Source organism: Salmo salar, chromosome ssa06, assembly GCF_905237065.1.
Source record: "Salmo salar chromosome ssa06, Ssal_v3.1, whole genome shotgun sequence".
Taxonomy (NCBI): domain Eukaryota; kingdom Metazoa; phylum Chordata; class Actinopteri; order Salmoniformes; family Salmonidae; genus Salmo; species Salmo salar.
This window is the reverse complement of record NC_059447.1, coordinates 31,111,220-31,136,490: the sequence shown is the minus strand read 5'-3', so window position 1 is coordinate 31,136,490 and position 25,271 is coordinate 31,111,220. Positions and strand designations below refer to the sequence as shown.

Here is a 25,271-nt window from a genome sequence, read left to right as displayed (position 1 = left end):
TCTGTGTGTTTTTTAAACATATCTAATTTTCAACTGTCAAAGGGAGCAGTGGTAGCAGTGGCTATAAACCTGAACTGTGTGTTAAATAACGGTTCAATATTCAAAATACCCGGCAAAGGCCAATGGGTGAAAGTAGATTCAAGAAATAAAACAGGGAACACTGAATGGCATTAATGTGAAAGTAGGGAGTAATTCCCAGCGTGCTCCCAGAGGAAATCCACCTTTCGCCAAAGCTGGGGATTTTGACAAATGCCTTTCTCAACACGAGCAAAGGAGACAAATGTTACATTTAAACAGAAATACTTAATTTCCACTTTTGGTGACTTGCGGCAGATATCATTAATCAACGGAGGCCTACCACGCTCAGTGAGCCTGCTAAGAACCAGATGATCGCCCTCTTCCACTCAATCCATCAACTATGATTGGAGAAAGAAAAGGTTCAAAAATGTTGAGCCGCGCCCACGCTGGAAGAGTAATTACCCATGTGCCAGTTGCTGAGGTGTTCCAGTGACACCTCGACCCTCTGTTTAGCATGCACCAGATTACTCATGGGATGTCAACATACCTCCAGTGACAGAGCTAGCATCTCCACCTTACTAGGATCCCCTCACTCACTGCTCACTGTCGTCTCAGGAAGAAGAAGATAAATAGAACGTTATGAGCCTCCCAACTTCTAATGAGCAAACTTATCACCGGATCGGCCCAAGATAATGTATGCAGATGGCGCCGGAGGAGATGGCTGCCGTTTTACCGTCTCCTACCAATTGTGCTATTGTGTGTGTTTTTTCACGTTATTTGTAACTTATTTTGTACATAACGTTTCTGCCACCATCTCTTATGACCGAAAAGAGCTTCTGGATATCAGGACAGCGACATATTTTTTCTTTAACGAGTCGGAGAAGAAAAATTTACTTTACACACCCAACAAGGCCCAAATCCCCATAATTCGCATGAAAAAGAGACGGAGATATCGGGGACGTAGGTCGGGTGCCTTGTAAGGATCCGACGGTGAGTGAGTAATGTCCCCGCTACCATTAATACTATTAGCCAATGTGCAATCATTGGATAACTAAATGGATGAGCTCCGATCAAGACTATCCTACCAACGGGACATTAAAAACTGTAATATCTTATCTTTCACAAAGTCGTGGCTGAACGACGACATGGATAACATACAGCTGGGTGGGTTTTTGGTGCATCGGCAAGATAGAACAGCTGCCTCCGGTAAGACAAGGGGTGGCAGTCTGTGTCTATTTTTAAATAACAGTTGGCGCACAAAATCTAATATTAAGGAAGTCTCGAGGTTTTGCTCGCCTGAGGTCGTGTATCTCATGATAAGCTGTAGGTCACACTATTTACCAAGAGAGTTTTCATCTATATTTTTCGTAGCTGTCTATTTACCATCACAAGCCATTGCAGGCACTAAGACGGCACTCAATGAGCTGTATAAGGCCATACGCAAACAAGAAAATGCTCATCCAGAGGTGGCGGACTTTAATGCAGAGAAACTTAAATGTATTTTACCTCATTTCTACCAGCATGTTAAATGTGCAACAAGAGGAAAAAAAACCCTAGACCACCTTTACTCCACACACAGAGATGTGTAAAAAGATCTCCCTCGCCCTCCATTTGGCAAATCTGACCCTAACTCTATCCTCCTGATTCCTGTTTACAAGCAAAAACTCAAGCAGGAAGTACCAGTGACTTGCTCAATAAGGAAGTGGTCAGATGACACAGATGCTAAGCTAAAGGACTGTTTTGATAGCACAGACTGGAATATGTTCCAGGATTCTTCCGATGGCATTGAGGAGTACACCACATCAGTCACTGGCTTTATCAATAAGTGCATCGATGATGTCGTCCCCAAAGTGACCGTACGACCATAAGCCAACCAGAAGCCATGGATTACAGGCAACATCCGCACTGAGCTAAAAGGTAGAGCTGCTTTTTTCAAGGAGCGGGACTCTAACCCGGGCGCTTATAAGAAATCCCGCTATGCCCTCCAAAGAACCATCAAACAGGCAAAGCGTCAACACAGGACTAAGATTGAATCGTACTACACCAGCTTCAACACTCGTCGGATGTGGCAGGGCTTGCAAACTATTACAGACTACAAAGGGAAGCACAGCCGCGAGCTGCCCAGTGACACGAGCGTACCAGACGAGCTAAATAACTTCTATGCTCACTTCGAGGCAAGCAACACTGAAGCATGCATGAGAGCATCAGCTGCTCCGGACGACTGTATGATCATGCTCTCCGTAGCCAGCGTAGGTAACAACACATCTGCCACGCTGATCCTAAACACGGGGGCCCCCCAGGGGTGCGTGCTCAGTCCCCTCCTGTACTCCCTGTTCACCCATGACTGCATGGCCAAGGATGACTCCATCACCATCATTAAGTTTGCCGACGACACAACAGTGGTAGGCCTGATCACCAACAACGACAGCCTATAGGGAGGAGGTCAGAGACCTGGCAGTGTGGTGCCAGGATAACAACTTCTCCCTAAATGTGATCAAGACAAAGGAGATGATTGTGGACTACAGAAAAAGGGAGGACCGAGCACGCCCCCATTCTCATCGATGGGGCTGTAGTGGAGCAGGTTGACAGCTTCAAGTTCCTTGGTGTCCACATCACCAACAAACTGCCATGGTCCAAACACACAAGACAGTCGTGAAGAGGGCATGACAACGCCTATTCCCCCTCAGGAAACTGAAAAGATTTGGCATGGGTCCTCAAATCTTCAAAACGTTATACAGCTGCACCATTGAGAGCATCCTGACTGGTTGCATCACCGCCTGGTATGAGGGGGGTAGTAGTGCGTACAGCCCAGTACATCACTGGGGCCAAGCTTCCTGCCATTCAGGACCTTCATACAAGGTGGTGTCAGAGGAAGGGTTAGGGTTAAAAATATATAGGGAAATGTGTGTGATGCTAGAAAAGAGCTGAACCTGAGGGTTGTTTGAAGGGGACCAACACACAGAGACAATAACAGTAAAGCAAACAGGCCTTTGCACCAGTGCTTCTTGCCTCCCTAGTGATACATGCCAGAGATAACAGCTTCATTTCAACCTCAGCACTTTTACTGCACTGTCCAAGACATTCACTGTGTCAATGTATCAACGCACCACCATGCTAGTCACTCTCCACTGCGACAACTCTCAATTTCTCCTATGATAGAAGTCCTGAGAGGTGGCATGCTCTAGCTTCCACACATCTCCCCTTCCTGTGATCCATCTCTGGTCTTTGGAGACCAGCTTGGCTGTTAGTGTGTGAGGGGACGGGTCAGTGGGCCAGATGTGTGATTGAATCCTTCATAGTGGGACGAACGAGAGGGTTGGATTTCTCTCCACTGTGATTCTGCCGTGGCGGCACGCTCTTCCCTCAGCGAAGAGATCTATCTCCTCATTCACTTTGAAAGGCAGCTAGCTGTATTATATACACAATCCAACACTCAAAACAACAAGAATCCTCTGATACCTCTCCATATTGGCCATGGACCAGAGAGAAAATATATTTACAAATTTCAGACCATGCCAGTTGTTGCTATTTAATACACCAGCCAAAACCAACACTAGCCTATTCAGTGGCTAGTCTCTATCATTTCACTATCCTTATCAAGCTCACAATGTGAACGGGAAGCTTTCCATGTTGGCAGAGGCTTCCCCTAGTAAAGCTGTGTGTGGTAGAGCCTGACTCTGACATGGATGGGGGGGTGCTGGATAGGGGGCGGGGGGAACCAGGCAGGTCAGAGCGCTGGACTGTGATTAACATCGACATCAGGGAGACACCACCTACATCTGTGGGGGTCAGGGGGCGTAAAGGGTAACTGTTCAGAGAACATGGCAGAGAGAGAGAGAGAGCACAGATCTCTACTCTACATTCTCAGTCCCATCTCTTATGATGAGGAATGCTAGTTTGGATGAAATGACATGTTTTTATTGTGTGGTTAAAATGATATAGCTTAATATTCAATTCTCTACATCCAGAGAAAGTTGCATCTCTTTTGCATTCACGGCACCACCGTCTGCAGTGTTATGACAGCAGATCTTCTGAGCTTATGCATCTTACACATGAGTAATGATCCTCCAACTTCAAAACAACACCAGTACACTTATGCAGAGGAAGAAGACAGTGGAGCGGATATACACAGGCAAGTTTCTTCTTATCCTCAGGGAAGTCAGAATGAAATGTGCTTTTATCATGTGTCATAAGCACTGCTCATGCCCCCCCCCCCCCCCCTACTTCCACCCCCCTCGCTCATATCCATGTTGAACCCCCCGTCAAAAAATATTGGCAAACGTTGTAATTACGTGTGGAGTATCTCACAGCCCTTACATGGCTCGGGGGTTCAATCAGTGGCGGGCCTGATATTCCAGCTTTATCATATTTTAGTTTTATTCGAGGACGGTGGCAGCAGCAGGCCTCCAGTCAGCCATAATTGAAACGAGGGGAGGAAGGAGGAAGATGTAGAGGCTCTATGCCCCGCTCCTTGTAATCAAGCCCTTACTCCTGTGTGCTTTGCCCATTTTTCAAAGTGAAATATACTCGCAATCTGTATCGTAATACGTCGCCAGTCGCCCCTTCCTCCAGCCCAGAGCCTAGGGGTAATTAGGCATGAGAAAGTGTGCTTTTGAGATGAGGAAGAACCGAGCATTAAGGCTGTTCATGTAACACAACCAGGCCATGGATGTTGCTTGGCGTATATGCAAAACATTCAATTAACAGGTTTACATGATGAGGCACATTAAATTGTCACACTCCTATATTCACTCTGCATTACTCAATAATTTGGCGCTTGGGTAATGTATTCTGTTTGATTCTCTGCATTATCTGTTCAGCTGAATTCCATACATGTGAATGTGATATGTGGCTGGTTGGATTGGGAGGGGGAGAATGGTGAGAAAGCGGCACCGGGGGACTGATGGAGAAGTTGATGTATGATCCCTGGTGGCTGGGCTTATTTGAGGCGTGGAGCTGGGCAGGTGATTCAGAGGCGCCGGCTCTTTAAACAGTGTAATGAGCCAGAGAGGATGCTGCCTTCTCTCTCGTTCCCTCCATTCCTCTCTCTCTCTCTCTCTTGCACTGCTCCACATCAGTTGGCTGAGGCTGGGGTTTTTACGAGGGTCAGTCCTCACCCTGCCTGGCCACGCTGCTCTCAGGAAGTCCCTGCTGTTGCCTCTGCTGCTGGGCTCTCTGGGGAATACCTCACCACACGGCGCTGTGCCACGCAGAGCGGAGCGGTGCACAGCGGAGCGGTGCAGATCCCAGTGCATGCACCCACGCTGTCACACAACGGCAGCGGTAAAGGGTCCAACAAGCATTACCACAGAGCAGGACACAAAGGGCAGCACGGCAGGGGATGACCCCTTCCAGCTGGCACATACCGGGGAATACTGGTGTATATGTGTGTGTGTGTGTGTGTGTGTGTGTGTGTGTGAAAGAGTAAAAGTGTGTGTATACATGCATGTGTGTGTTTAAGCATAATGTAAGTGTGTGAGCACATAATTACTGTAAGTATGCATGAAAGTGTGAGCGTGCGTGTTTAAGTACATGTGTGCTGTGTTTTATGTGATGGTTAGCATACTAAGGCCCCTCACAGCATCACAGGCAGGCACCCCGATGGGGGTACAGAGACGAGAGGGGAGGGCAACGACACACAGCTTTCATTGATGCTGATAATACATAAATGCATGCACACATGGATGCTGCTCCTAAATTGACAAACACATACATCAATTTCCAAATCGAACACATTTGAAATTCAAATGCCCGAGCACATTTTTTACGATATGTCTCATTTCTCTCGCCGTAATCTAAAAAGAGGACTGAACATTGGAGGGAAAGAACAAATCCTGTTTGGAATTTAAGATGATGCATTTGGTTTGTGGCGTGTTGTTGTTTCCCCCTTTCCTGTAAATCACAGGTGTGTGGAGGGACTGAGGCTGTAGCCCAGGGCTTGTTGCTGCTGACAGGTTCAGTGTTTCAGGACTTCACTCCTTTTCAATGACACTTCTGAATTGAGAAGCAGAGGGAGAGAAAAGAGGTTTCTGCTGGAGGTTGAATTAAAGAGGCTCTCTCTCCCTCTTTTTTTCGGTGGCGTTTAAAATCAATTCATTCAGTGGACTGCTGACACAGCCAGGCCCGGAGAGCCTAGGATTTATGGCTCCCTCTAATGGGCATGCTCTGAACCAAAGCCCTGCCGTCAGCACAATCCAGCTAGCCGCCCGCCCGGCCGCTCCCTCGCTCCGCACTTTTAAAGACGCAGGCACCCCCCTCCGTCCTCCTCCTCTCCCCCAATCCCCTCCACTGTGGAGGAGCTCCTACGGCCATGTGAGGGGGCTGAGGAAAACACTGCCGGCGGTAACACAGGAGGAATTTTGAAAATCTGTGAAATCTAAACTATTAATCACAAAGTAAGCTAATTATATGTGAGTGAGAGACCAAGAAGACGATGGAGAGAAAGAAAGAGAGAGAATGGAACAGAGGAAGAGATACTGAACAATTCCATTTTGAATTTAGAAATGTATTGCGTGTTTACTTTGAAAGGACCATAATTTCACACAGTTTGAATGGCATATTCTGATTAAAATCGATGCATTGCTATTGGTAAGGTGTATTTAGAGTTAAAAATAATTTCAAATGTAAAACCTCATATCAATAAGAAGATTTTAGTACTGTCTATCTACCAATTCCACAAGTGGTATTTCTTATGGAGGTCTAGAATTTGGTTCTTTATCCATTAACTTGTCTGACCTGTGGGTTGTATGTGGTCGCTACACATTCATATATTCATAACCTAGTATAGTGTCAGAGTGTCAGGAACAATTTATGACTGGAGGAAAAAAGACGATTGAAAACACTAGCCCATGAGCCCAGCCAGTGTGAGATGTATATAACAGATGATTGCCTGAATTGTGATGACTAGCACAAGTCATTCCCTCAACTCTGCCCATCATCAGCACAGTGTTACATCCTGGTGTGTGTGTGTGTCCATCCGTGTATGTGTGTCTGTGATAGAGAGAAGCACCGTATATAAAATAGAAAGAGATGGAGAATCAGAACCCAATGGTGAAAAGGAAGAGAGAGAGGGGGAAATAATATGAGATGTGAGGAAATGTGTTGCTGTACAGGGGTGGTATAACAGCAGAATAGATGGTGTTCTGCCGCAGGGCCTGAGGAGGAGAGAGTCCCTGTATAACCTACAACTTCTCAATGTTTTCAATGTTCATCTGCCAGTACAGTGATACCAGAGAGAGAAATAACAACCTTCACAGCAGCCCCACAGCTCCTGATCCACGTCTACCACCAGCTAACATCCCTATGAGGTGAATGTATTACTGGCACTGAATTACCCCTCACGTTACTCCTATTCTCCAGCTACCACTACAGTTAGCCATAACTGACCATTTGGCCGGCTTCATTATGAGGCCATGCATGGAGAATCTAGCTCAGTCTCCAGCCGTCACATTCAATTTCAAAATACAATTCACCCCCCCAAATCCCCACCATTTCTCCCTTAGTTATGTTCAACCTTCTCCTTGTCTGATAAAAGATGATGTGATTAAAATAGATTACATACCTTGTTAGCAGAGTGTTTCATATTTGATACGGCGGTGCTTTGAGACAGCCAACCTCGTCCATGATTCAAAGCGATTGTGGCCTTGTTCTGTGGCTATTTGTTTAATACGCCCTGCTACATCAGTGGACCTTTTAAGTGAACAGACTCCCCTGCAGCAAAGGCAAAGATCAATACCCACACCTGGAGAAAAAACATAACGCCAAGGATTTTCTATCCCGGACCCTTTTAAATAGTGAAATAAGAGCAGGAAGATAATCAGTGTGGCTGTAACAATCATAGCCGCAAAAACAGACAGAGGGGAAGTGGACTATTTTTGAAGGAATCCCACAGGTGAACCCTGCAGAGTGAGATGTTTAGGACCGGTTAGACCACCACGGACCAGATGCCTCACACTAAGCCTAGCTAACAGTTGAACCAGTTACTATGGGAGGCCTACTATATTATTGTCACAAAAAGAGCCGTGTTGAATAGACCAAACTGCAGCGGGAATATGGATGCTCATGTTTTAATTCAAAAAAGAGTAACGCATCCACTGGAAAACAATATACACGACAGGAACAGTTTTGCAGGCACACAACACGCAGTGCAAAAACAACTACCCACGAAAACCAAACAAACACACACCTACTTTATGGGACTCCCAATCAGAGGCAACTAGAAACACCTGCCTCCAATTGAGAGTCCAGCACCCAAAACTACACATAGAAAAACAAACCTAGAACCTATACCAAACTAATACACCCCACTACACCACACACAAAACCCCATAATACAAAACAAATATACCTCTGCCACGTCCTGACCAAATATAATAGAAATAATACCTAAATATTGGTCAGGACGTGACATTACCCCCTAAAGGTGCAGACCCCGGAATGTACCTTAAAAGAAAACACAAAAAATCCCCATTACCCCAACAAAACCAAAAAGCAATACCCCCTAAACAATAAGGGAGGGAAGGGAGGGTGGCTGCCGTCAATGACGGCACTGTGCTACACCCTCCCTCCCCAACCCACCTATCCTGGAGGTGGCTCCGGTGCAGGACGTGGACCCTGCTCCACCCTCGGCGTCGCCCACTTCGGTGGAGCCGATAGCTGCGCCAGGCAGACGGACCCCTCGGGCCGGGCCGGAGGACAGGAGGGCCTCTCGGGCTGGGCCGGGGGACAGGAGGGCCCCTCGGGCTGGCCCGGGGGACAGGAGGGCCCCTCGGGCTGGGCCGGAGAGCAGGAGGGCCCCTCGGGCTGGGCCGGAGAGCAGGAGGCCCCCTCGGGCTGGGCCGGAGGGCAGGAGGGCCACTCGGGCTGATTCTGACAGGCCGGGCACCCTGGCAGATCAGGGCAGGCGGACCACTCGGGCTGGGCCGAAAGGCATGCGGGCCACTCGGGCTGGGCCGGAAGGCATGCGGGCCACTCGGGCTGGGCCGGAAGGCATGCGGGCCACTCGGGCTGGGCCGGAAGGCATGCGGGCCACTCGGGCTGGGCCGGAAGGCATGCGGGCCACTCGGGCTGGACCGGAGGGCAGGAGGACCACTCGGGCTGGACCGGAGGGCAGGAGGACCACTCGGGCTGGACCGGAGGGCAGGAGGACCACTCGGGCTGATCCTGACAGGCCGGGCACCCTGGCAGATCAGGGCAGGCGGGCACCTCTGGCAGAACCGGGCAGTCTGGCCACCCTGGCAGTTCAGGGCAGTCTGGCCACCCTGGCAGTTCAGGGCAGTCTGGCCACCCTGGCAGTTCAGGGCAGTCTGGCCACCCTGGCAGTTCAGGGCAGTCTGGCCACCCTGGCAGTTCAGGGCAGTCTGGCCACCCTGGCAGTTCAGGGCAGTCTGGCCACTCTGGCAGTTCAGGGCAGTCTGGCCACTCTGGCAGTTCAGGGCAGTCTGGCCACTCCGGCAGTTCAGGGCAGTCTGGCCACTCCGGCAGTTCAGGGCAGTCTGGCCACTCCGGCAGTTCAGGGCAGTCTGGCCTCTCCGGCAGTTCAGGGCAGTCTGACCTCTCTGGCGACTGTTGACTGTTGGGCAGCTCTGACGACTGTTGACTGGCGGGCAGCTCTGACGACTGTTGACTGGTGGGCAGCTCTGACGACTGTTGACTGGCGGGCAGCTCTGACGACTGTTGACTGGCGGGCAGCTCTGACGACTGTTGACTGGCGGGCAGCTCTGGTGACTGTTGACTGGCGAGGCTGGGTTGACACACTAGACTCCTGATGCGTGGGGCTGGTATAGGACGTGCCAGCCTGGAGACACGCACCTCCATGCTAGTGCGTCTGGCGGGAAACACCGGACCGAAAGGTGCACTGGCGGTCTTGAGCGCAGGGTTGGCATCACCCCTTCCGGCTCGATGCCTACTTCGCCCTGGCACATGCGGGGCGCTGGTACCTTGCCTACCGGCCTGAAAATCCCAGGCCTCACCACAGCCCCAACCCCAAAGCACGGGACCTGTCCAGTCTGCCCCTACAAGGGTACGGGGAGCTGGCCTGGGGCTGTAATCACGCCCGCCAAATAGCCCTTGTGCCCCCCTAAAAAATTATTGGGGCTGCCTCCAACATTCCTCCCTCACTCGCCTCTGTCCTCTTCTCCGCTGCTTGGTCCTTTGGTGGTGGGTAGTTCTGTCACAAAAAGAGCCGTGTTGAATAGACCAAACTGCAGCGGGAATATGGATGCTCATGTTTTAATTCAAAAAAAGAGTAACGCATCCACTGGAAAACAATATACACGACAGGAACAGTTTTGCAGGCACACAACACGCAGTGCAAAAACAACTACCCACGAAAACCAAACAAACACACACCTACTTATGGGACTCCCAATCAGAGGCAACTAGAAACACCTGCCTCCAATTGAGAGTCCAGCACCCAAAACTACACATAGAAAAACAAACCTAGAACCTATACCAAACTAATACACCCCACTACACCACACACAAAACCCCATAATACAAAACAAATGTACCTCTGCCACGTCCTGACCAAATATAATAGAAATAATACCTAAATATTGGTCAGGACGTGACAATTATCTCATGAAGGAATATTAGAAATACAATGAGAAAGTCTTTGTGGCTAAATTAACTCATTGTTATCTCTATCATCTCCGCCTGCTGATTGAAAGCTTCTAGTGTGATGGCTGATTGGGGAAGCCTTCCATTTGTACCAATATCGCACACTGGGACTTCACATCCAGGAGTAATACAGAGCCATATTTACTAGAAATGAGAGAAAAGAAGCTCTTCAGAGGTCTGCTGACACACAGAGAAGAACAAAGTGCGCAGGAGGGAGAAATCTAATATTGTAGTCAATGAGCTCTGTTTGACAGGGGACGATACTCGAGCTGCCTTGAAAACAAATTTTCATTATACTTATATCGTGATTATATAAGAAAGTCTAACTAGAGGCCAAGGTAAATTAGAGTGTCACGATCGTCGTAAGAACTGAACCAAGGCGCAGCGTACGTAGTGTTCCACATCTTTATTATAAAGTGAAACTTCAGCACAAACAAAACAATAAATGAACAAACGAAACGTGACATTCTGGAGTGCTCACAGGCAACTACACAAAACAAAACAAGATCCCACAAAACACAGTGGGGAAATGGCTGCCTAAATATGATCCCCAATCAGAGACAATGATAAACGGCTGCCTCTGATTGGGAACCATACCAGGCCAACATAGAAATAAAACAACCTAGATTACCCACCCTAGTCACACCCCGACCTAAACAACATAGAGAATAAAAGGCTCTCTATGGTCAGGGCGTGAGAGTACCCCCAAAGGTGTGGACTCCGGCCGCAAAACATGACTCTACAGGAGAGGGTCCGGGTGGGCATCTAGCGTCGGTGGCGGCTCCGGTGCGGGGCGAAGTACCCACTCCGCTCGCGGATCCGCCAGCATCGGTGGCGGCTCTGGTGTGGGACTTTGCCCCCGCCCAGACCACGGGTCCGGCCATGGAGCCGGGTAGAACGTCGTGCCCGGACTGAGCCATCGGCGCAGAGGAGGACCCCGGCCATGGAGCTGGGTTGAACGCCGCACCCGGACTGGGCACCAGCGCAAAGGAAGCCTCCGTCCCTGAGCGGGACTGGACGCCGTGCCTGGACTGGACATCGGCGCAGAGGAAGGCTCCTGCCATGGAGCGGGACTGGATGTCGTGCCTGGACTGGGCACCGGCGCAGAGGAAGGCTCCGGCCTTGGAGCTGGACTGGACGCCGTGCCTGGACTGGGCACAGGTGCAAGGAGGGCTCCGGCCTGTGGACCGTCGCAGGAGGTTCCGGACTGTGGACCGTCGCAGGAGGTTCCGGACTGTGGACCGTCGCAGGAGGTTCCGGACTGTGGACCGTCGTAGGAGGTTCCGGACTGTGGACAGTCGTAGGAGGTTCCGGACTGTGAACCATCGCCGGAAGCACTGGATTGGCAACCGTCGCCGGAAGCTCTGGACTGGGAACCGTCGCCGGAAGCTCTGGACTGGGGACCATCGCCGGAAGCTCTGGACTGGGGACCGTCGCCGGAAGCTCTGGACTGGGGACCGTCGTCGGAATCTCTGGACTGGGGACCGTCGCCGGAAGCTCTGAACTGGGGACCGTCGCCGGAAGCTCTGGACTGGGGACCGTCGCCGGAAGCTCTGGACTGGGGACCGTTGCCAGAAGCTCTGGACTGGGGACCGTTGCCGGAAGCCCTGGACTGTTGATGCGCACTGGAGGCCTAGTGCATGGAGCCGGTACAGGTGGTACCGGACTGGTGACACACACTTCAGGGCGAGTGCAGGGAGCAGGCACAGGACATGCCGGACTGGGGAGGCGCACTAGAGGCCTGATGCGTGGGACCGGCACAGGTTGCACCGGACTGGTGACACGCTCTTCAGGGCGAAGTGCGAGGAGCTGGCACAGGACGTACTGGGCTGTGGAGGCGCACTGGAGACCTGGTGCGTAGGGCCGGCACAAATAGTACCGGAACGATGACACACTTCGCACGGCGAGTGCGGGGAGCTGGCACAGGACGTACAGGGCTGTGGAGGCGTACTGGAGACCTGGTGCATGGAGCCGGCACAGTTTTTACCAGACTGCTAGCACGCTCCTCAGGACGAGTACGGAGAGCTGACTCAGGTGGCATCAAACAGATAACACGCTCCTTAGGACGAATGTCGTGCATCATACACCAACACAACAACTCTCTCATTTCTCTCTCTTCCAATTTCTCCATCAACTCACTGACGGTCTCTGACTCTCTCCATTCACTCTCCTCCAATTTCTCCCTCTTCTCCCAGATTGGCTCTGGTTCGCTCCTCTGCTCCGCCGCTACCCCGTGTGCCCCCCCTCCCCCACACATTTTTGGGGGTCTGTCCTTTGGGCTTTCCTTGAGGCCGCGAACCACGGCGTCGTCGCTGTCCTCCCTTCTTTCCTTGCATCTGCCGCCAAGGAAGGCAATCCTGTCCTGCCAGGATTTCCTCCCAAGTCCAGGATCCCTTCCCATCCAAAATCTCCTGCCAAGTCCAGGATACTCTCTCCTCCTGGGCACGCTGCTTGGTCCTGTTGTGGTGGGATCTTCTGTCACGATCGTCGTAAGAACTGGACCAAGGCGCAGCGTATGTAGTGTTCCACATCTTTATTATAAAGTGAAACTTCAGCACAAACAAAACAATAAAGAACAAACGAAATAAAACAACCTAGATTACCCAACCTAGTCACACCCCGACCTAACCAACATAGAGAATAAAAGGCTCTCTATGGTCAGGGCGTGACATAGAGCCAATTAGTACCATATTGTCTGTTTTAAACAGCGGCAAATGAACAGGCTCTAGAACTTGAGTGTTTATTTCATAAATCATTGGAATGTTGCACCTGTTGAGAATGCAAATAGATTAGGCTCTTTGATTAAAATCTTATATCAAAACATTTGGGGAGCCTTTTTGTTTATACTTGTTTTTTTATCAGCGTAAAGCTGCATTTTGGCTCTTGTTTCGTGAATGAGCACAACACCCACCAGGGGAAACACAACACCCACCAGCTAACACAGGAGCACTGGATGTCCATCATTACCACATCACCGCAATAATATAGAACTATAACCAAGCAATTAGACTAATGGAAAAAAGCACTCTTTATCCCAGTGTGATGTGGTAAGGTGCAATGGGCGCTCCTCTTGGGCCTCGTCAGTGGAGGCTAGAGGCTGGAAGTTGTGGAGTGGAAAGGTAATGGCAGAGAGAGAGAGAGAGAGAGAGAGAGAGAGAGAGAGAGAGAGAGAGAGAGAGAGAGAGAGAGAGGAGAGAGGAGGCACGGGAGGTGAGGAGAGAGGAGGTAATGGCAGAGAGAGCTAGAGAGAGAGAGAGAGAGAGGTAGGGGAGGTGAGGAGAGAGAGAGAGAGAGAGAGAGAGAGAGAGGCAGGGGAGGGGAGGAGAGAGAATCTCATGGTAGAGACGGAGAGGCAGGGGAGGGAAGGAAAGAGGATTTTTTAAATTATTTTTTATTTCACCTTTATTTAACCAGGTAAGCTAGTTGAGAACAAGTTCTCATTTACAACTGCGACCTGGCCAAGATAAAGCAAAGCAGATGTAATGGCAGAGAGAGAGAGGCAGGGGAGGGGAGGAGAGAGGGTATACTGGCAGAGAGAGAGAGGGGCAGGAGAGAGGAGGAGAGAGAAGGCCCATTGATCCTTAATGCCACCTGCTGTATGGCTCCTGCGAGGCCAGCCAGGGGAGCAGGGAACACACACATGGGCGCCTGCCTGGGCCACGGCCATATGGATGAAAGCCTTGTGGAGGAGCCGAGCTAGTCTTCCGCTATCTGACCACATCAGGTTGATTGACTGTCTTGAAGTTGGTGTTTTAAAGAAGTACACACAAAGGTGTAATGACAGAGGACACACACATGCAGAGAAACAGGTACAGAGAGAGCGAGTATGGGTGTGTGTGTGTGTGTGTTTGTGTAATAGAGAGAGTATAACAGTGTATGTGTGTGTGTTTGCGTTTGCGTTTGCGTTTGCGTTTGTGTGTGTGTGTGTGTGTGTGTGTGTGTGTGTGTGTGTGTGTGTGTGTGTGTGTGTGTGTGTGTGTGTGTGTGTGTGTGTGTGTGTGTGTGTGGACAAGTTTAACTATACTTGTGGGGACCCGAAGTCCCCACAAGAATAATAAACAAACAAACATTTGACCAACTGGGGAAATAAGCAAACAGGACACCACTCACCCAGAGGCGGCGCTCCTAGTGGCCGGAGACTTTAATGCAGGGAAAGTTAAATCAGTTCTACCAAATCTCTATCAACATGTTAAATGTGCAACCAGAGGGAAAGAAATTCTGGATCACCTGTACTCCACACACAGAGACACGTACAAAGCTCTCCCTCGCCCTCCATTTGGTAAATCCGACCACAACTCTGTCCTCCTGATTCCTGCTTACAAGCAAAAATTAAAGCAGGAAGCACCAGTGACTCTGTCTATAAAAAATTGGTCAGATGAAGCAGATGCTAAACTAAAGGACTGTTTTGCAATCACATACTGGAACATGTTCCGGAATTCTTCCGATGACATTGAGGAATACACCACATCAGTCACTGGCTTTATCAATAAGAGCATTGAGGACGTCGTCCCCACAGTGACTGTACGTACATACCCCAACCAGAAGCCATGGATTACAGGCAACATTCGCACTGAGCTAAAGGGTAGAGCTGCCGCTTTCAAGGTGCGGGACTCTAAACCGGAAGCTTACGAGAAATCCCGTTATGCCTTGCGACCGAACCATCAAACAGGCAAAGCGTCAATACAGGGCTAAGATTGAATCATACTACACCGGCTCCGACGCTCGTCTTATGTGGCAGGGCTTGCAAACTATTACAGACTACAAAGGGAAGCACAGCCGCGAGCTGCCCAGTGACACGTGCCTACCAGATGAGCTAAATCACTTCTATGCTCGCTTTGAGGCAAGCAACACTGAGGCATGCATGAGAGCATCAGCTGTTCGGGACGACTGTGTGATCACACTCTCCGTAGCCGACGTGAGTAAGACCTTTAAACAGGTCAACATACACAAGGCTGCGGGGCCAGACGGATTACCAGGACGTGTGCTCCGGGCATGTGCTGACCAACTGGCAGGTGTCTTCACTGACATTTTCAACATGTCCCTGATTGAGTCTGTAATACCAACATGTTTCAAGCAGACCATCATAGTCCCTGTGCCCAAGAACACAAAGGCAACCTGCCTAAATGACTACAGACTCGTAGCACTCATGTCCATAGCCATGAAGTGATTTGAAAGGCTGGTAATGGCTCACATCAACACCATTATCCCAGAAACCCTAGACCCACTCCAATTTGCATACCGCCCAAACAGATCCACAGATGATGCAATCTCTATTGCACTCCACACTGCCCTTTCCCACCTGGACAAAAGGAACACCTATGTGAGAATGCTGTTAATTGATTACAGCTCAGTGTTCAACCCCAGAGTACCCTCAAAGCTCATCACTAAGCTAAGGAACCTGGGACTAAACACCTCCCTCTGCAACTGGATCCTGGACTTCCTGACGGGCTGCCCCCAGGTGGTGAGGGTAGGTAGCAACACGTCTGCCACGCTGATCCTCAACACTGGAGCTCCCCAGCGGTGCGTGCTCAGTTCCCTCCTGTACTCACTGTTCACCCACGACTGCATGGCCAGGCACGACTCCAACACCATCATTAAGTTTGCAGACGACACAACAGTGGTAGGCCTGATCACCGACAACGACGAGACAGCCTATATGGAGGAGGTCAGAGACCTGGCCGGGTGGTGGCAGAATAACAACCTATCCCTCAACGTAACCAAGACTAAGGAGATGATTGTGGACTACAGGAAAAGGAGCACCAAGCACTCCCCCATTCTCATCGACGGGGCTGTAGTGGAGCAGGTTGAGAGCTTCAAGTTCCTTGGTGTCCACATCAACAACAAGCTAGAATGGTCCAAACACACCAAGAAAGTCGTGAAGAGGGCACGACAAAGCCTATTCCCCCTCAGGAAACTAAAAATATTTGGCATGGGTCCTGAGATCCTCAAAAGGTTCTACAGCTGCAACATCGAGAGCATCCTGACCGGTTGCATCACTGCCTGGTACGGCAATTCCTCAGCCTCCGACCGCAAGGCACTACAGACGGTAGTGCGTACGGCCCAGTACATCACTGGGGCAAAGCTGCCTGCCATCGAGGACCTCTACACCAGGCGGTGTCAGAGGAATGCCCTAAAAATTGTCAAAGACCCCAGCCACCCCAGTCATAGACTGTTCTCTCTACTACCGCATGGCAAGCGGTACCGGAGTGCCAAGTCAAGGACAAAAAGGCTTCTCAACAGTTTTTACCCCCAAGCCATAAGACTCCTGAACAGGTAACCAAATAGTTACCCGAACTATTTGCATTGTGTGCCCCCCCCAACCCAACCCCTCTTTTACACTGCTGCTACTCTGTTTATCTTATATGCATAGTCACTTTAACCATACCTACATGTACCTCAATAAGCCTGACTAACCGGTGTCTGTATATAGCCTTGCTACTCTTATTTTCAAATGTCTTTTTACTGTAGTTTTATTTCTTTACTTACCTACACACACACACACACACACATACCTTTTTTTCACATACCTTTGATTTGATTTGATTTGACATTTTGTTAGTCCCCACAAGGTCAAATGCTATTTCTAAGGGGTTTAGGCTTAAGGTTAGAATTAGTGCTAGGGTTAGAATTAGGTTTAGGGTTAGGAGGTAGGGTTTGTTTTAGGGTTAGGGTTAGGGTTGAGGTTAAGGTTAGGGTTAGGGGTTAAGGAAAATAAGATTTTGAATGGGACTGAATTGTATGTCCCCACAAGGTTAGTTGCGCAAGACTGTGTATGTGTGTGTGTGTGTGTGTGTGTGTGTGTGTGTGTGTGTGTGTGTGTGTGTGTGTGTGTGTGTGTGTGTGTGTGTGTGTGTGTGTGTGTGTGTATGTGTGTGTGTAATAGAGAGACAGGTAGAGAGAGAGAAAGTGTGTGTGTGTGTTGGAGAGAGAGAGGCAGAGGGACGTACCTGCCCAGCTGGGGGTCTCCATGTACAGGTAACGCCGGACGGGCCAAAGCTGGGTGATTCACTCACTGTTGATACTAACGAACCCTGTAGACACAAGGCAACACATCCTCACTTTAGACAGGAGGACCAAGGCAGGCAGTTGCAGACATTTACATTTCTCAGACATTTTCAACGAGTCAAATGTGTGTGTGTTTATTTGTTTGCGCGTGTGTGTCCCTGCCTGCCTGCTTGCGTGCGTGTGTGTTGTTTAAGTGTGTGAGTGCTCTCCTACTGTGAATGTTTCTGCTGAGCTGTGTATCTGAGCAGGCCTCAGGTTGGCTGGGGCCCAGCAGCCCAGCCGGTGAACCACAGAGAAAACTGCATTGATTTCATCCCCCCAGAAATCCCATCTCGCTGAGCCCGCCTTCTCACCCCGCCCTCCTCCCAATTAAGCATTTGCAGGGAGCCATGCCAACACAATTTGTCATTTATCAAAAGTAATTAAAAGCAATTTCTTCTCTGTTGTTGATTGGGAATTGACTAATTGTTGAGACTGTACAAATGGGGATAAATAAACCAGGGAATGGAGGAATTTTACATAAACTTGGAGGAAAGCATAAACACTGTAAAATGACTCCTCGACATCTGCCTCTGTGATTCCTCTCAACATGATTATGACTGCAAAAACTGAACCAGTTGTTCATGACATTCTGATATACAACAAGTCAAAGCCAGTAAATAATATATTACAAACAACATATTGACTAACTGACTTAAAGAGTTCTGCTGCTAGAAATAGAGAGGGTCTGGTAAGAACAACTATGGCTGGTTTTCTGTCAAGACGAGACATATCACACTGGGCACAATTCAACGTTAATTCCACATTGGTTCGACGTAAATTCATTACAATTAAGTGGAAACATCGTTGATTCAACCAGTGTGTGCCCAGTGGGATGTTTCCCCGGATGGACCAGCAAAGATATTTAATTTGGTAAATATCAACATTTAAGCCCGATATTCATGAAAAAAAACACAAGATAGCAGGCGAGGCAACCTGGGGAGGGAAAAGCAAAGACCATTCAGCAGCAGAGGTTAGAGTTCGTCTGTTCAGTGAAACCAAGCAATACCATTTCAACATTATCGGTAACAACCCCTGAATGCACCATTACCTTCTATAAGGGCAGAATTAAATGTCAGAATTGATTTGGGGAGGGAGGGCTGAGATATAAGCGGGCAGCTCTGGCGGCCATTTTGTTCCAGCGCGGCCCTGTATTTGGTCTCCCTGGATCATTAGCAGACGAAGCAGAGATAAGAGCTGGAAACACATGAAGGAGGTGTGGGCACCCATCACAACTGTCTCCAGTGACAGGGGATGAAATAAAAAACAGGGAAGAGAGGAAGAGTGAGAGAATCCAAAATGAAAAAGGAACTATGCACACAGAATGCCAGAGGAGTTCTTTAAATGTCCCACTGCTTTGTAAATAAGTTAGTTAGCTACAAAAATACCTGGCTTTGTTCTGAGCGGATCACTTTACTAACCAATGCTTCTTTTGGTGCCAACAAATGGAGCCGTTGCTTCAATGAGACGATTAGATTATCCCTTTGAAGGCTGCAGTTGGACAAGCAATTCTATCATTGCCTGGGAACACAAAAATAATTGGGCAACAGTGGGAAAAGTGGGATATTCACGCCTCTACTGAGACTGAACCATGCCTGGAATATCTAATGGGGCCTTTCACTCTCTCCTGCCTTGTTTGGGTTCCCATTCATCATGAAAAACTCAATTACTTATGTTCCCTAACATGCATGGTTATTAATGCTCTAATTATGCTTCTCCCTCTAATCTTTTGCCTTGCAATTTGGGTGATATACCGTATGTGTGAACAACATGGCAGGTCCCATAGAAGTGAAAGCTGAATTAGGAATTGTTGTGCTATAAAGCACCTTCTCTTGGGAGCCATCGGCGAGATAGAGAGAGACTGTCATTGGTTGTCTATACATGGGGATTTATGTAAGCCCACTGAGCATGTGTGTGCATATGCGTTCTCCCTAAGTATGTCATGTATAGACAGGGCTGAATAATCAGTTGCTAATACAGTTACCCACTAATATTATATAGCTAACAGCTCATAGCATTCCAACATGATAACATGATTTAATCAAACTCCAAACTAGCCCCCTATCACTTCCTCTGGTTCCTATTAAGTCGGCCCTGACAGCTTTAGAGGGGTGAAATAATTTGGGAGGTTTTGAAGATGCCTGTGAGAGCCTTGGGGAGCCCCTGCAGAGTGGCTGTGGAGGCCCTGTACTGCCTGCAGCCATGACTGTTCTTCAAGGCTTCTCCTCTGAGCATTTTTACAAGAGCACAAATTAGGAGGAAGGAATGCCTCTGTCAGTGCAGCCCAGACAGCCAACTTGGGCAGAAACTTGGATGACAATGAAGAAACGGAGGGCGTCATAAACTGCGGAAAATAAGCTCTCACTTTCAAACGTTTACGGCAGCTCAAATATCTAATGATACCTCTCATAGCTTTTAATCTTTAATGTGAAAAATTTATCATCCCATTCATTATCTTAATAGCTGTCATTTTTCTCTCCCTAAAGTGATGATTTATAACCATTAAGCCCCGCGTCAGCTTGTGTGAGAGGGATTTATAGTAATGTTTGCACCAGGTAGCCTCCAACCATATTTCATTACTCTGACAAGCCATTAAAATGCCCTGATGATTAAACAACAGCTCTGAGGTCAGTGTGTATGGCTGTTAACTTACACTGTATACTCCAGGCTGGGGATTGAGACAGACACACAGCCTCTCTTCTCTCTCTCTCTTTCCAGACTGTGTGTGAATGTATGGATGTTGTGTATCTCATTCTATACAGTGGGGGGATGAGAGAGTCGCTACCACTGACGGAGATTGGTATAAAGATACGCCAGAGATGCAAAGATATTGCTGTGTTACTGGGTGACTAGAGCCGTGGTGCTTTTTGCTAGAGAGGTTTTGCACCATGAATGAGACTAGGTAGATATTTTAAAGGAACTGTGGAAGCAAAACATTGAGTAGTTTGTTTATTTGGTGATGGAGACGAGGTTGTGCTTTGAGTGGCATAGACCTAACTCACCAATGTTGCTTGGGAAAAAGCAGCCCACAAAATGGATCCCCTTTGGATCCAGTAGGAGGGGAGAGGAGGGGAGGAGAGAGGAGGGGAGGAGAGTGAACGGCAGGCCTGGAAGAGCTACGTAGCTGGGGGAGGATTTACCTCCCCTGCATGTTCTATGATACATACACGTCTAATATCCTATATAGGGTCCAGCGGTCACAATTGATCACCGATGCTGTGTCTGACACTGACTGACAGCGGCTGTAATTGCTATGTTTGCTTTGGGAGTAGAGCAGGGGAACAGAGCAGGGCCGAGCGGTCCAAACACACTGGGCTCCCTCCTCACTGCATTACTACAGCCCAAAACCCCAGGAGCCCCACTCTGGACATTGCATCATAGATTGGACTACACATAGCTGAGGACAAGGGAAAAGTGTCTGATACTGGATGTGTGAAGAATATACAAGGACATTGTGAAAACTTTGGTTGTGGTGTTGGATGACTCCATTTTTATACATGTTCATCCATCAAAATCTCATATTGTACATATTGTTTTTTAATCAGATGCCATTTAAAATCCTGTGTTGATATCTTTGTGTCTAGGCTGCATGGCAGTCGTGTTTTCAGAGAATATATTTTGTCTATCAGTTCTCTCATTTAATGTCTGTGGTACCTGTTCTGTACGTCTAGCTCTCTAGATCCCTTTAAAGCAGTGGTATTCAAAGTCGGGGTCGCTGGGGAACTGCACTGTAAAAATATACAACGTTTTTTGAGAACGATAAATTCGATTGTATGGTTGTGTCATTAGATTTGGGGTGGGGTCGCGAGAAATGATTGTGAAAAAGATTGAATGCCATTGGTTTGAACGCCATTGGTTTGAATGCCATTGGTTTGAATGCCATTGGTTTGAATGCCATTGGTTAGAATGCCATTGGTTTGAATGCCATTGGTTTGAATGTCATTGGTTTGAATGCCATTGGTTAGAATGCCATTGGTTTGAATGCCATTGGTTTGAATGCCATTGGTTTGAATGCCATTGGTTTGAATGCCATTGGTTAGAATGCCATTGGTTTGAATGCCATTGGTTTGAATGCCATTGGTTAGAATGCCATTGGTTTGAATGTCATTGGTTTGAACGCCATTGGTTTGAATACCATTTGTTTGAATACCATTTGTTTGAATACCATTTGTTTGAATGCCATTTGTTTGCAGGCTATAGCATAGTATACATGTGGAAGAGAATATATCAACTCCTCTCAAATGAGTTAGAGAAAAATACTGTTGTTTTGTCCCTGATGAAAAGCAGAGAAATGCATCTCATTTGCAATGGTTAACGCAAATGTAGGCATACGAATGTTAATTACCACTACAAATACAACAGTGGTAACAATGAAAAATCTACTTACCCATGTAGCGTGATGCCATTCCCCATAACACTTTTGTCAACGTGAAACAGGATGTTTAGCACCCAGCTGTAGTGTGAAGCTGTGAATGCATGGGGAAATGGTACTTGTAACTCAGAGTATTTTCTTTTGCAACTTTGCAAGTTTTTTATCTATCGGCAAGGCACATGAAATCCCAACTGGTCAGACTCTAGGCTTCTGATGCTTGGCTTTAGTCATGAATCAAACCACTGCTGAAATGAAAGCAGTTTAGAAGGCTGCCAAGATTCTACTCAAACAAGTTAGTGATTAAAAATACATGTCAAAAGAATCTTTGTGTGACAACAAGTTCTCCCAAATTATTGTTGAACTTCTAATGTTCCCGGCAATGACTTCAAAGGGGAAATTAAATATTAAAGCTATTATCTAAGACTCTCTTAATGTTATCTAAGGTTAAGTTATATATATAATGCCGACCATTCACAACTATTTTACGTAATAGAGTCCAATTTTGGAGGAGGAACATGATCAAGGGGGAACTGATCCGGTATGTAGACCCACAACCTATGTGACTTACTCCATTCATTTCATACTCCTTTGTAGACCACATTATGCATAGAATGTTCTGCATACGATATGTAATCGGTAACACCCTGTATTTCACCTCGGTCTAGTTTGATTTCTCTGCTACTGGCTGTCTCTATCTGGCATGATATTCACAGACTAGGCCTGATGTACCAACATCATAATGATTACTTTCACCTTGTAGCTGGAGTTTTGCTGTTCTGAATGTGAAATATCATTGCAGCCACTGCACCCGATACCATAACCTCAATCACTACTGTTTACCCAACTGTAAAATGGTAAATAACTAAGCATTTGAGCGAGGTTAGTGTAGCCGGAAAGCGAGTTGAAAGCCCGGGCTCTGATAAATTTGTCTGAAAAATGCTCCTGGAGTATTTGTTGTCGACTGTGCATCAGTGAGGAGCTGGCCTGGGATTTGAGTCTTGCTGAAGCCAAGCAAAGCATGCCAGATCACTAATTGCACAATTTAAAACCAAAGTCCCTGGCAGCTTGTCGTTTGCAACAGAGGGAAGAGCCATTGCTTAATCAGTGAGCTCAACACAGATCTACCCAGCTCTCTGTTGAGATACTAGAGATGTATGATGGAGAGTCCCTCCAAGCTCTGAGTCAATACCAAGAGCTAAGACAATATATATAGTAACTGGTGTCAACTCCGTAATGACACCCTGGTGTCAACTCCGTAATGACAGCCTAGAACGTACTTCAAGGTGGTTATGGCTGTAGAATGACTGAGATGATGAACATGAATCGATAGCAGCTCATCAGGTTGGCATCAGGTGATTGGCTGAGTGTTCATTAAGGGTTGTTATGGAAAATGGTAATCGCCTGAAGGAAGAAGGTAATGATTTTCATAACCCTCTAAATACTGCATATGGTTTCTGAGCTCATAGGTGTAACGGGCGTCATATAGAGGAGACCAAGGCACAGCGTGTTGAGTGCTCATCGTTATTTTTTAATGAAAACGAACACTAGACAAAATAAACAAAATGACAGCCAACAGTTCCGTCAGGTTATACAAACTAAACAGAAAGCAACTACCCATGAAAACCAAGGGAAAAAAGGTTGCCTAAGTATGGCTTCCAATCAGAGACAACGATAGACAGCTGCCTCTGATTGGAAACCATACCCGGCCAAAACATAGAAATACCAACATAGAATGCCCACCCCCTATCACACCCTGACCTACCTAAACAGAGAAAAACCAGCCCTCTTAGGTCAGAGCGTGACAATAGGAGTCATAATCCGATCAGAATAATGATGTAGTTATTTTTCCTAACGGACATAGACATTGATCATTTCTGAGGTGGTGAGATGTAAAACTCTGTCTAGTACTGGCGATTTCCAGCTAGGCCAAAATAAAATATGTCTTGCACTATACCAATGCTTTTTTGGATTCATTTGCTCCATAAAACAATGTTTGGGGATAATAGTTGAAATATGCTTCTTTGCCGCTTTCTTCAACAGGGCCCCTGGAGTTAAATGAACTCTAGTAAGCCAAGCACATATACTTCTCCGTAAGAATGCTTAGAAGTCTGTAAATCTAAGTGCTAAAACGCATTACTGTGGTACACTATTCCTGCAATTTCACTGTTGAGACAAACTGTTAACACTTGTACCAACACTGGCTAGTGGAGTTGAAAGTGTTCTGGCGGTGAGGACATTAGCTAGCTGTGAAAGAGAGAGTGACAGGCCAGCCAAGGCACACACTAATCTCCATGAGAACAGTTTAACTAGCACTAGTAGGGCTGCTCCACTGGCCCTATAGAGGCAGACATTCTGCCATTCTGTTGTTCAGGTGGACTTCTGCTCTGCTCTGAGCTGGGCCTAACGACATAACACACTCCATCAGCGACAGAGCAGGAAAAACACTGTCCCTCATGCATCACACGCATGCGCGCTCACCCTCACACAAGCACACACACACGCACAGACTCACGCACAGAAAGACAGCCCCGCAGTCAATTCCTCAGTGAAGCAACATCCATCTCATTTTCACTCTGCTCTCTCTCTCTCTGTATCTCTCTCTCTCTCTCTCTCTGTCTCTCTCTCTCTGTGTCTCAACTAGAAAGATGCGGCACTGAGGGCCTTGAATTAAAAAGCCAATATGTAAAACCATAGAGGGATGCCATTTTGAAAAAGTGTTTCATCAATGGAAATCATATTAACATGATAAAGGGCAGATTGGGAGGCGAGGGGCATTGATTCAGATGACGCTCCTCCAGTCCACGCCGCCATGTCCACTTCAGACATGTTAATGAATCACAACACAACGGAGGGTGGGAGAGATAGAGAGAGAGATGGAGGGAAGGAGACAGAGAGAGTGTGAGAGAGAGAGAGAGAGAGAGAAGGGTGGGGTCAAAGAAGCAGAAGAAGAGAGGGGAGGTGGAGAGGAATGTAGCAGCACTTAGGTAGCGGGCATTTCTGGACACTGGGTTTGATGTTAGGCAGTCAGGGCAGAGGGCTGCTGACAAGGCCGTTCTGAGTGAACTGAACCAAAGCCTGGTTTAAAGAGGTGTGGCTGTGGCAGAGTGTTACAGAGACTACCCTACACCCCCTGGTGACCAGGACTACACACAGGCTGCCTAGGGGAGCCAGCATCCAAGGGTTCACACACACAGCATAGGCTACGACATGAAAGTGA

The 25,271-nt window shown here is 47.9% G+C and overlaps 1 protein-coding gene across 8 annotated transcripts in view; it reads right to left on the bottom strand.

Moving 5' to 3' along the window:
* LOC106601438 (RNA binding protein fox-1 homolog 3) overlaps positions 1-25,271 on the bottom strand; it is a 380,636-nt gene that overhangs the window by 190,824 nt on the left and 164,541 nt on the right. For all 8 annotated transcript variants that reach the window (XM_045720266.1, XM_045720265.1, XM_045720263.1 and 5 more), the window contains one exon: positions 17,586-17,669. Coding sequence is in view for 6 of the 8 variants with exons in the window: in XM_045720263.1 (XP_045576219.1) it covers positions 17,586-17,607 (22 nt within the window). In the remaining 2 variants the exon portion in view is untranslated. The remainder of the gene's footprint in view (positions 1-17,585; positions 17,670-25,271) is intronic.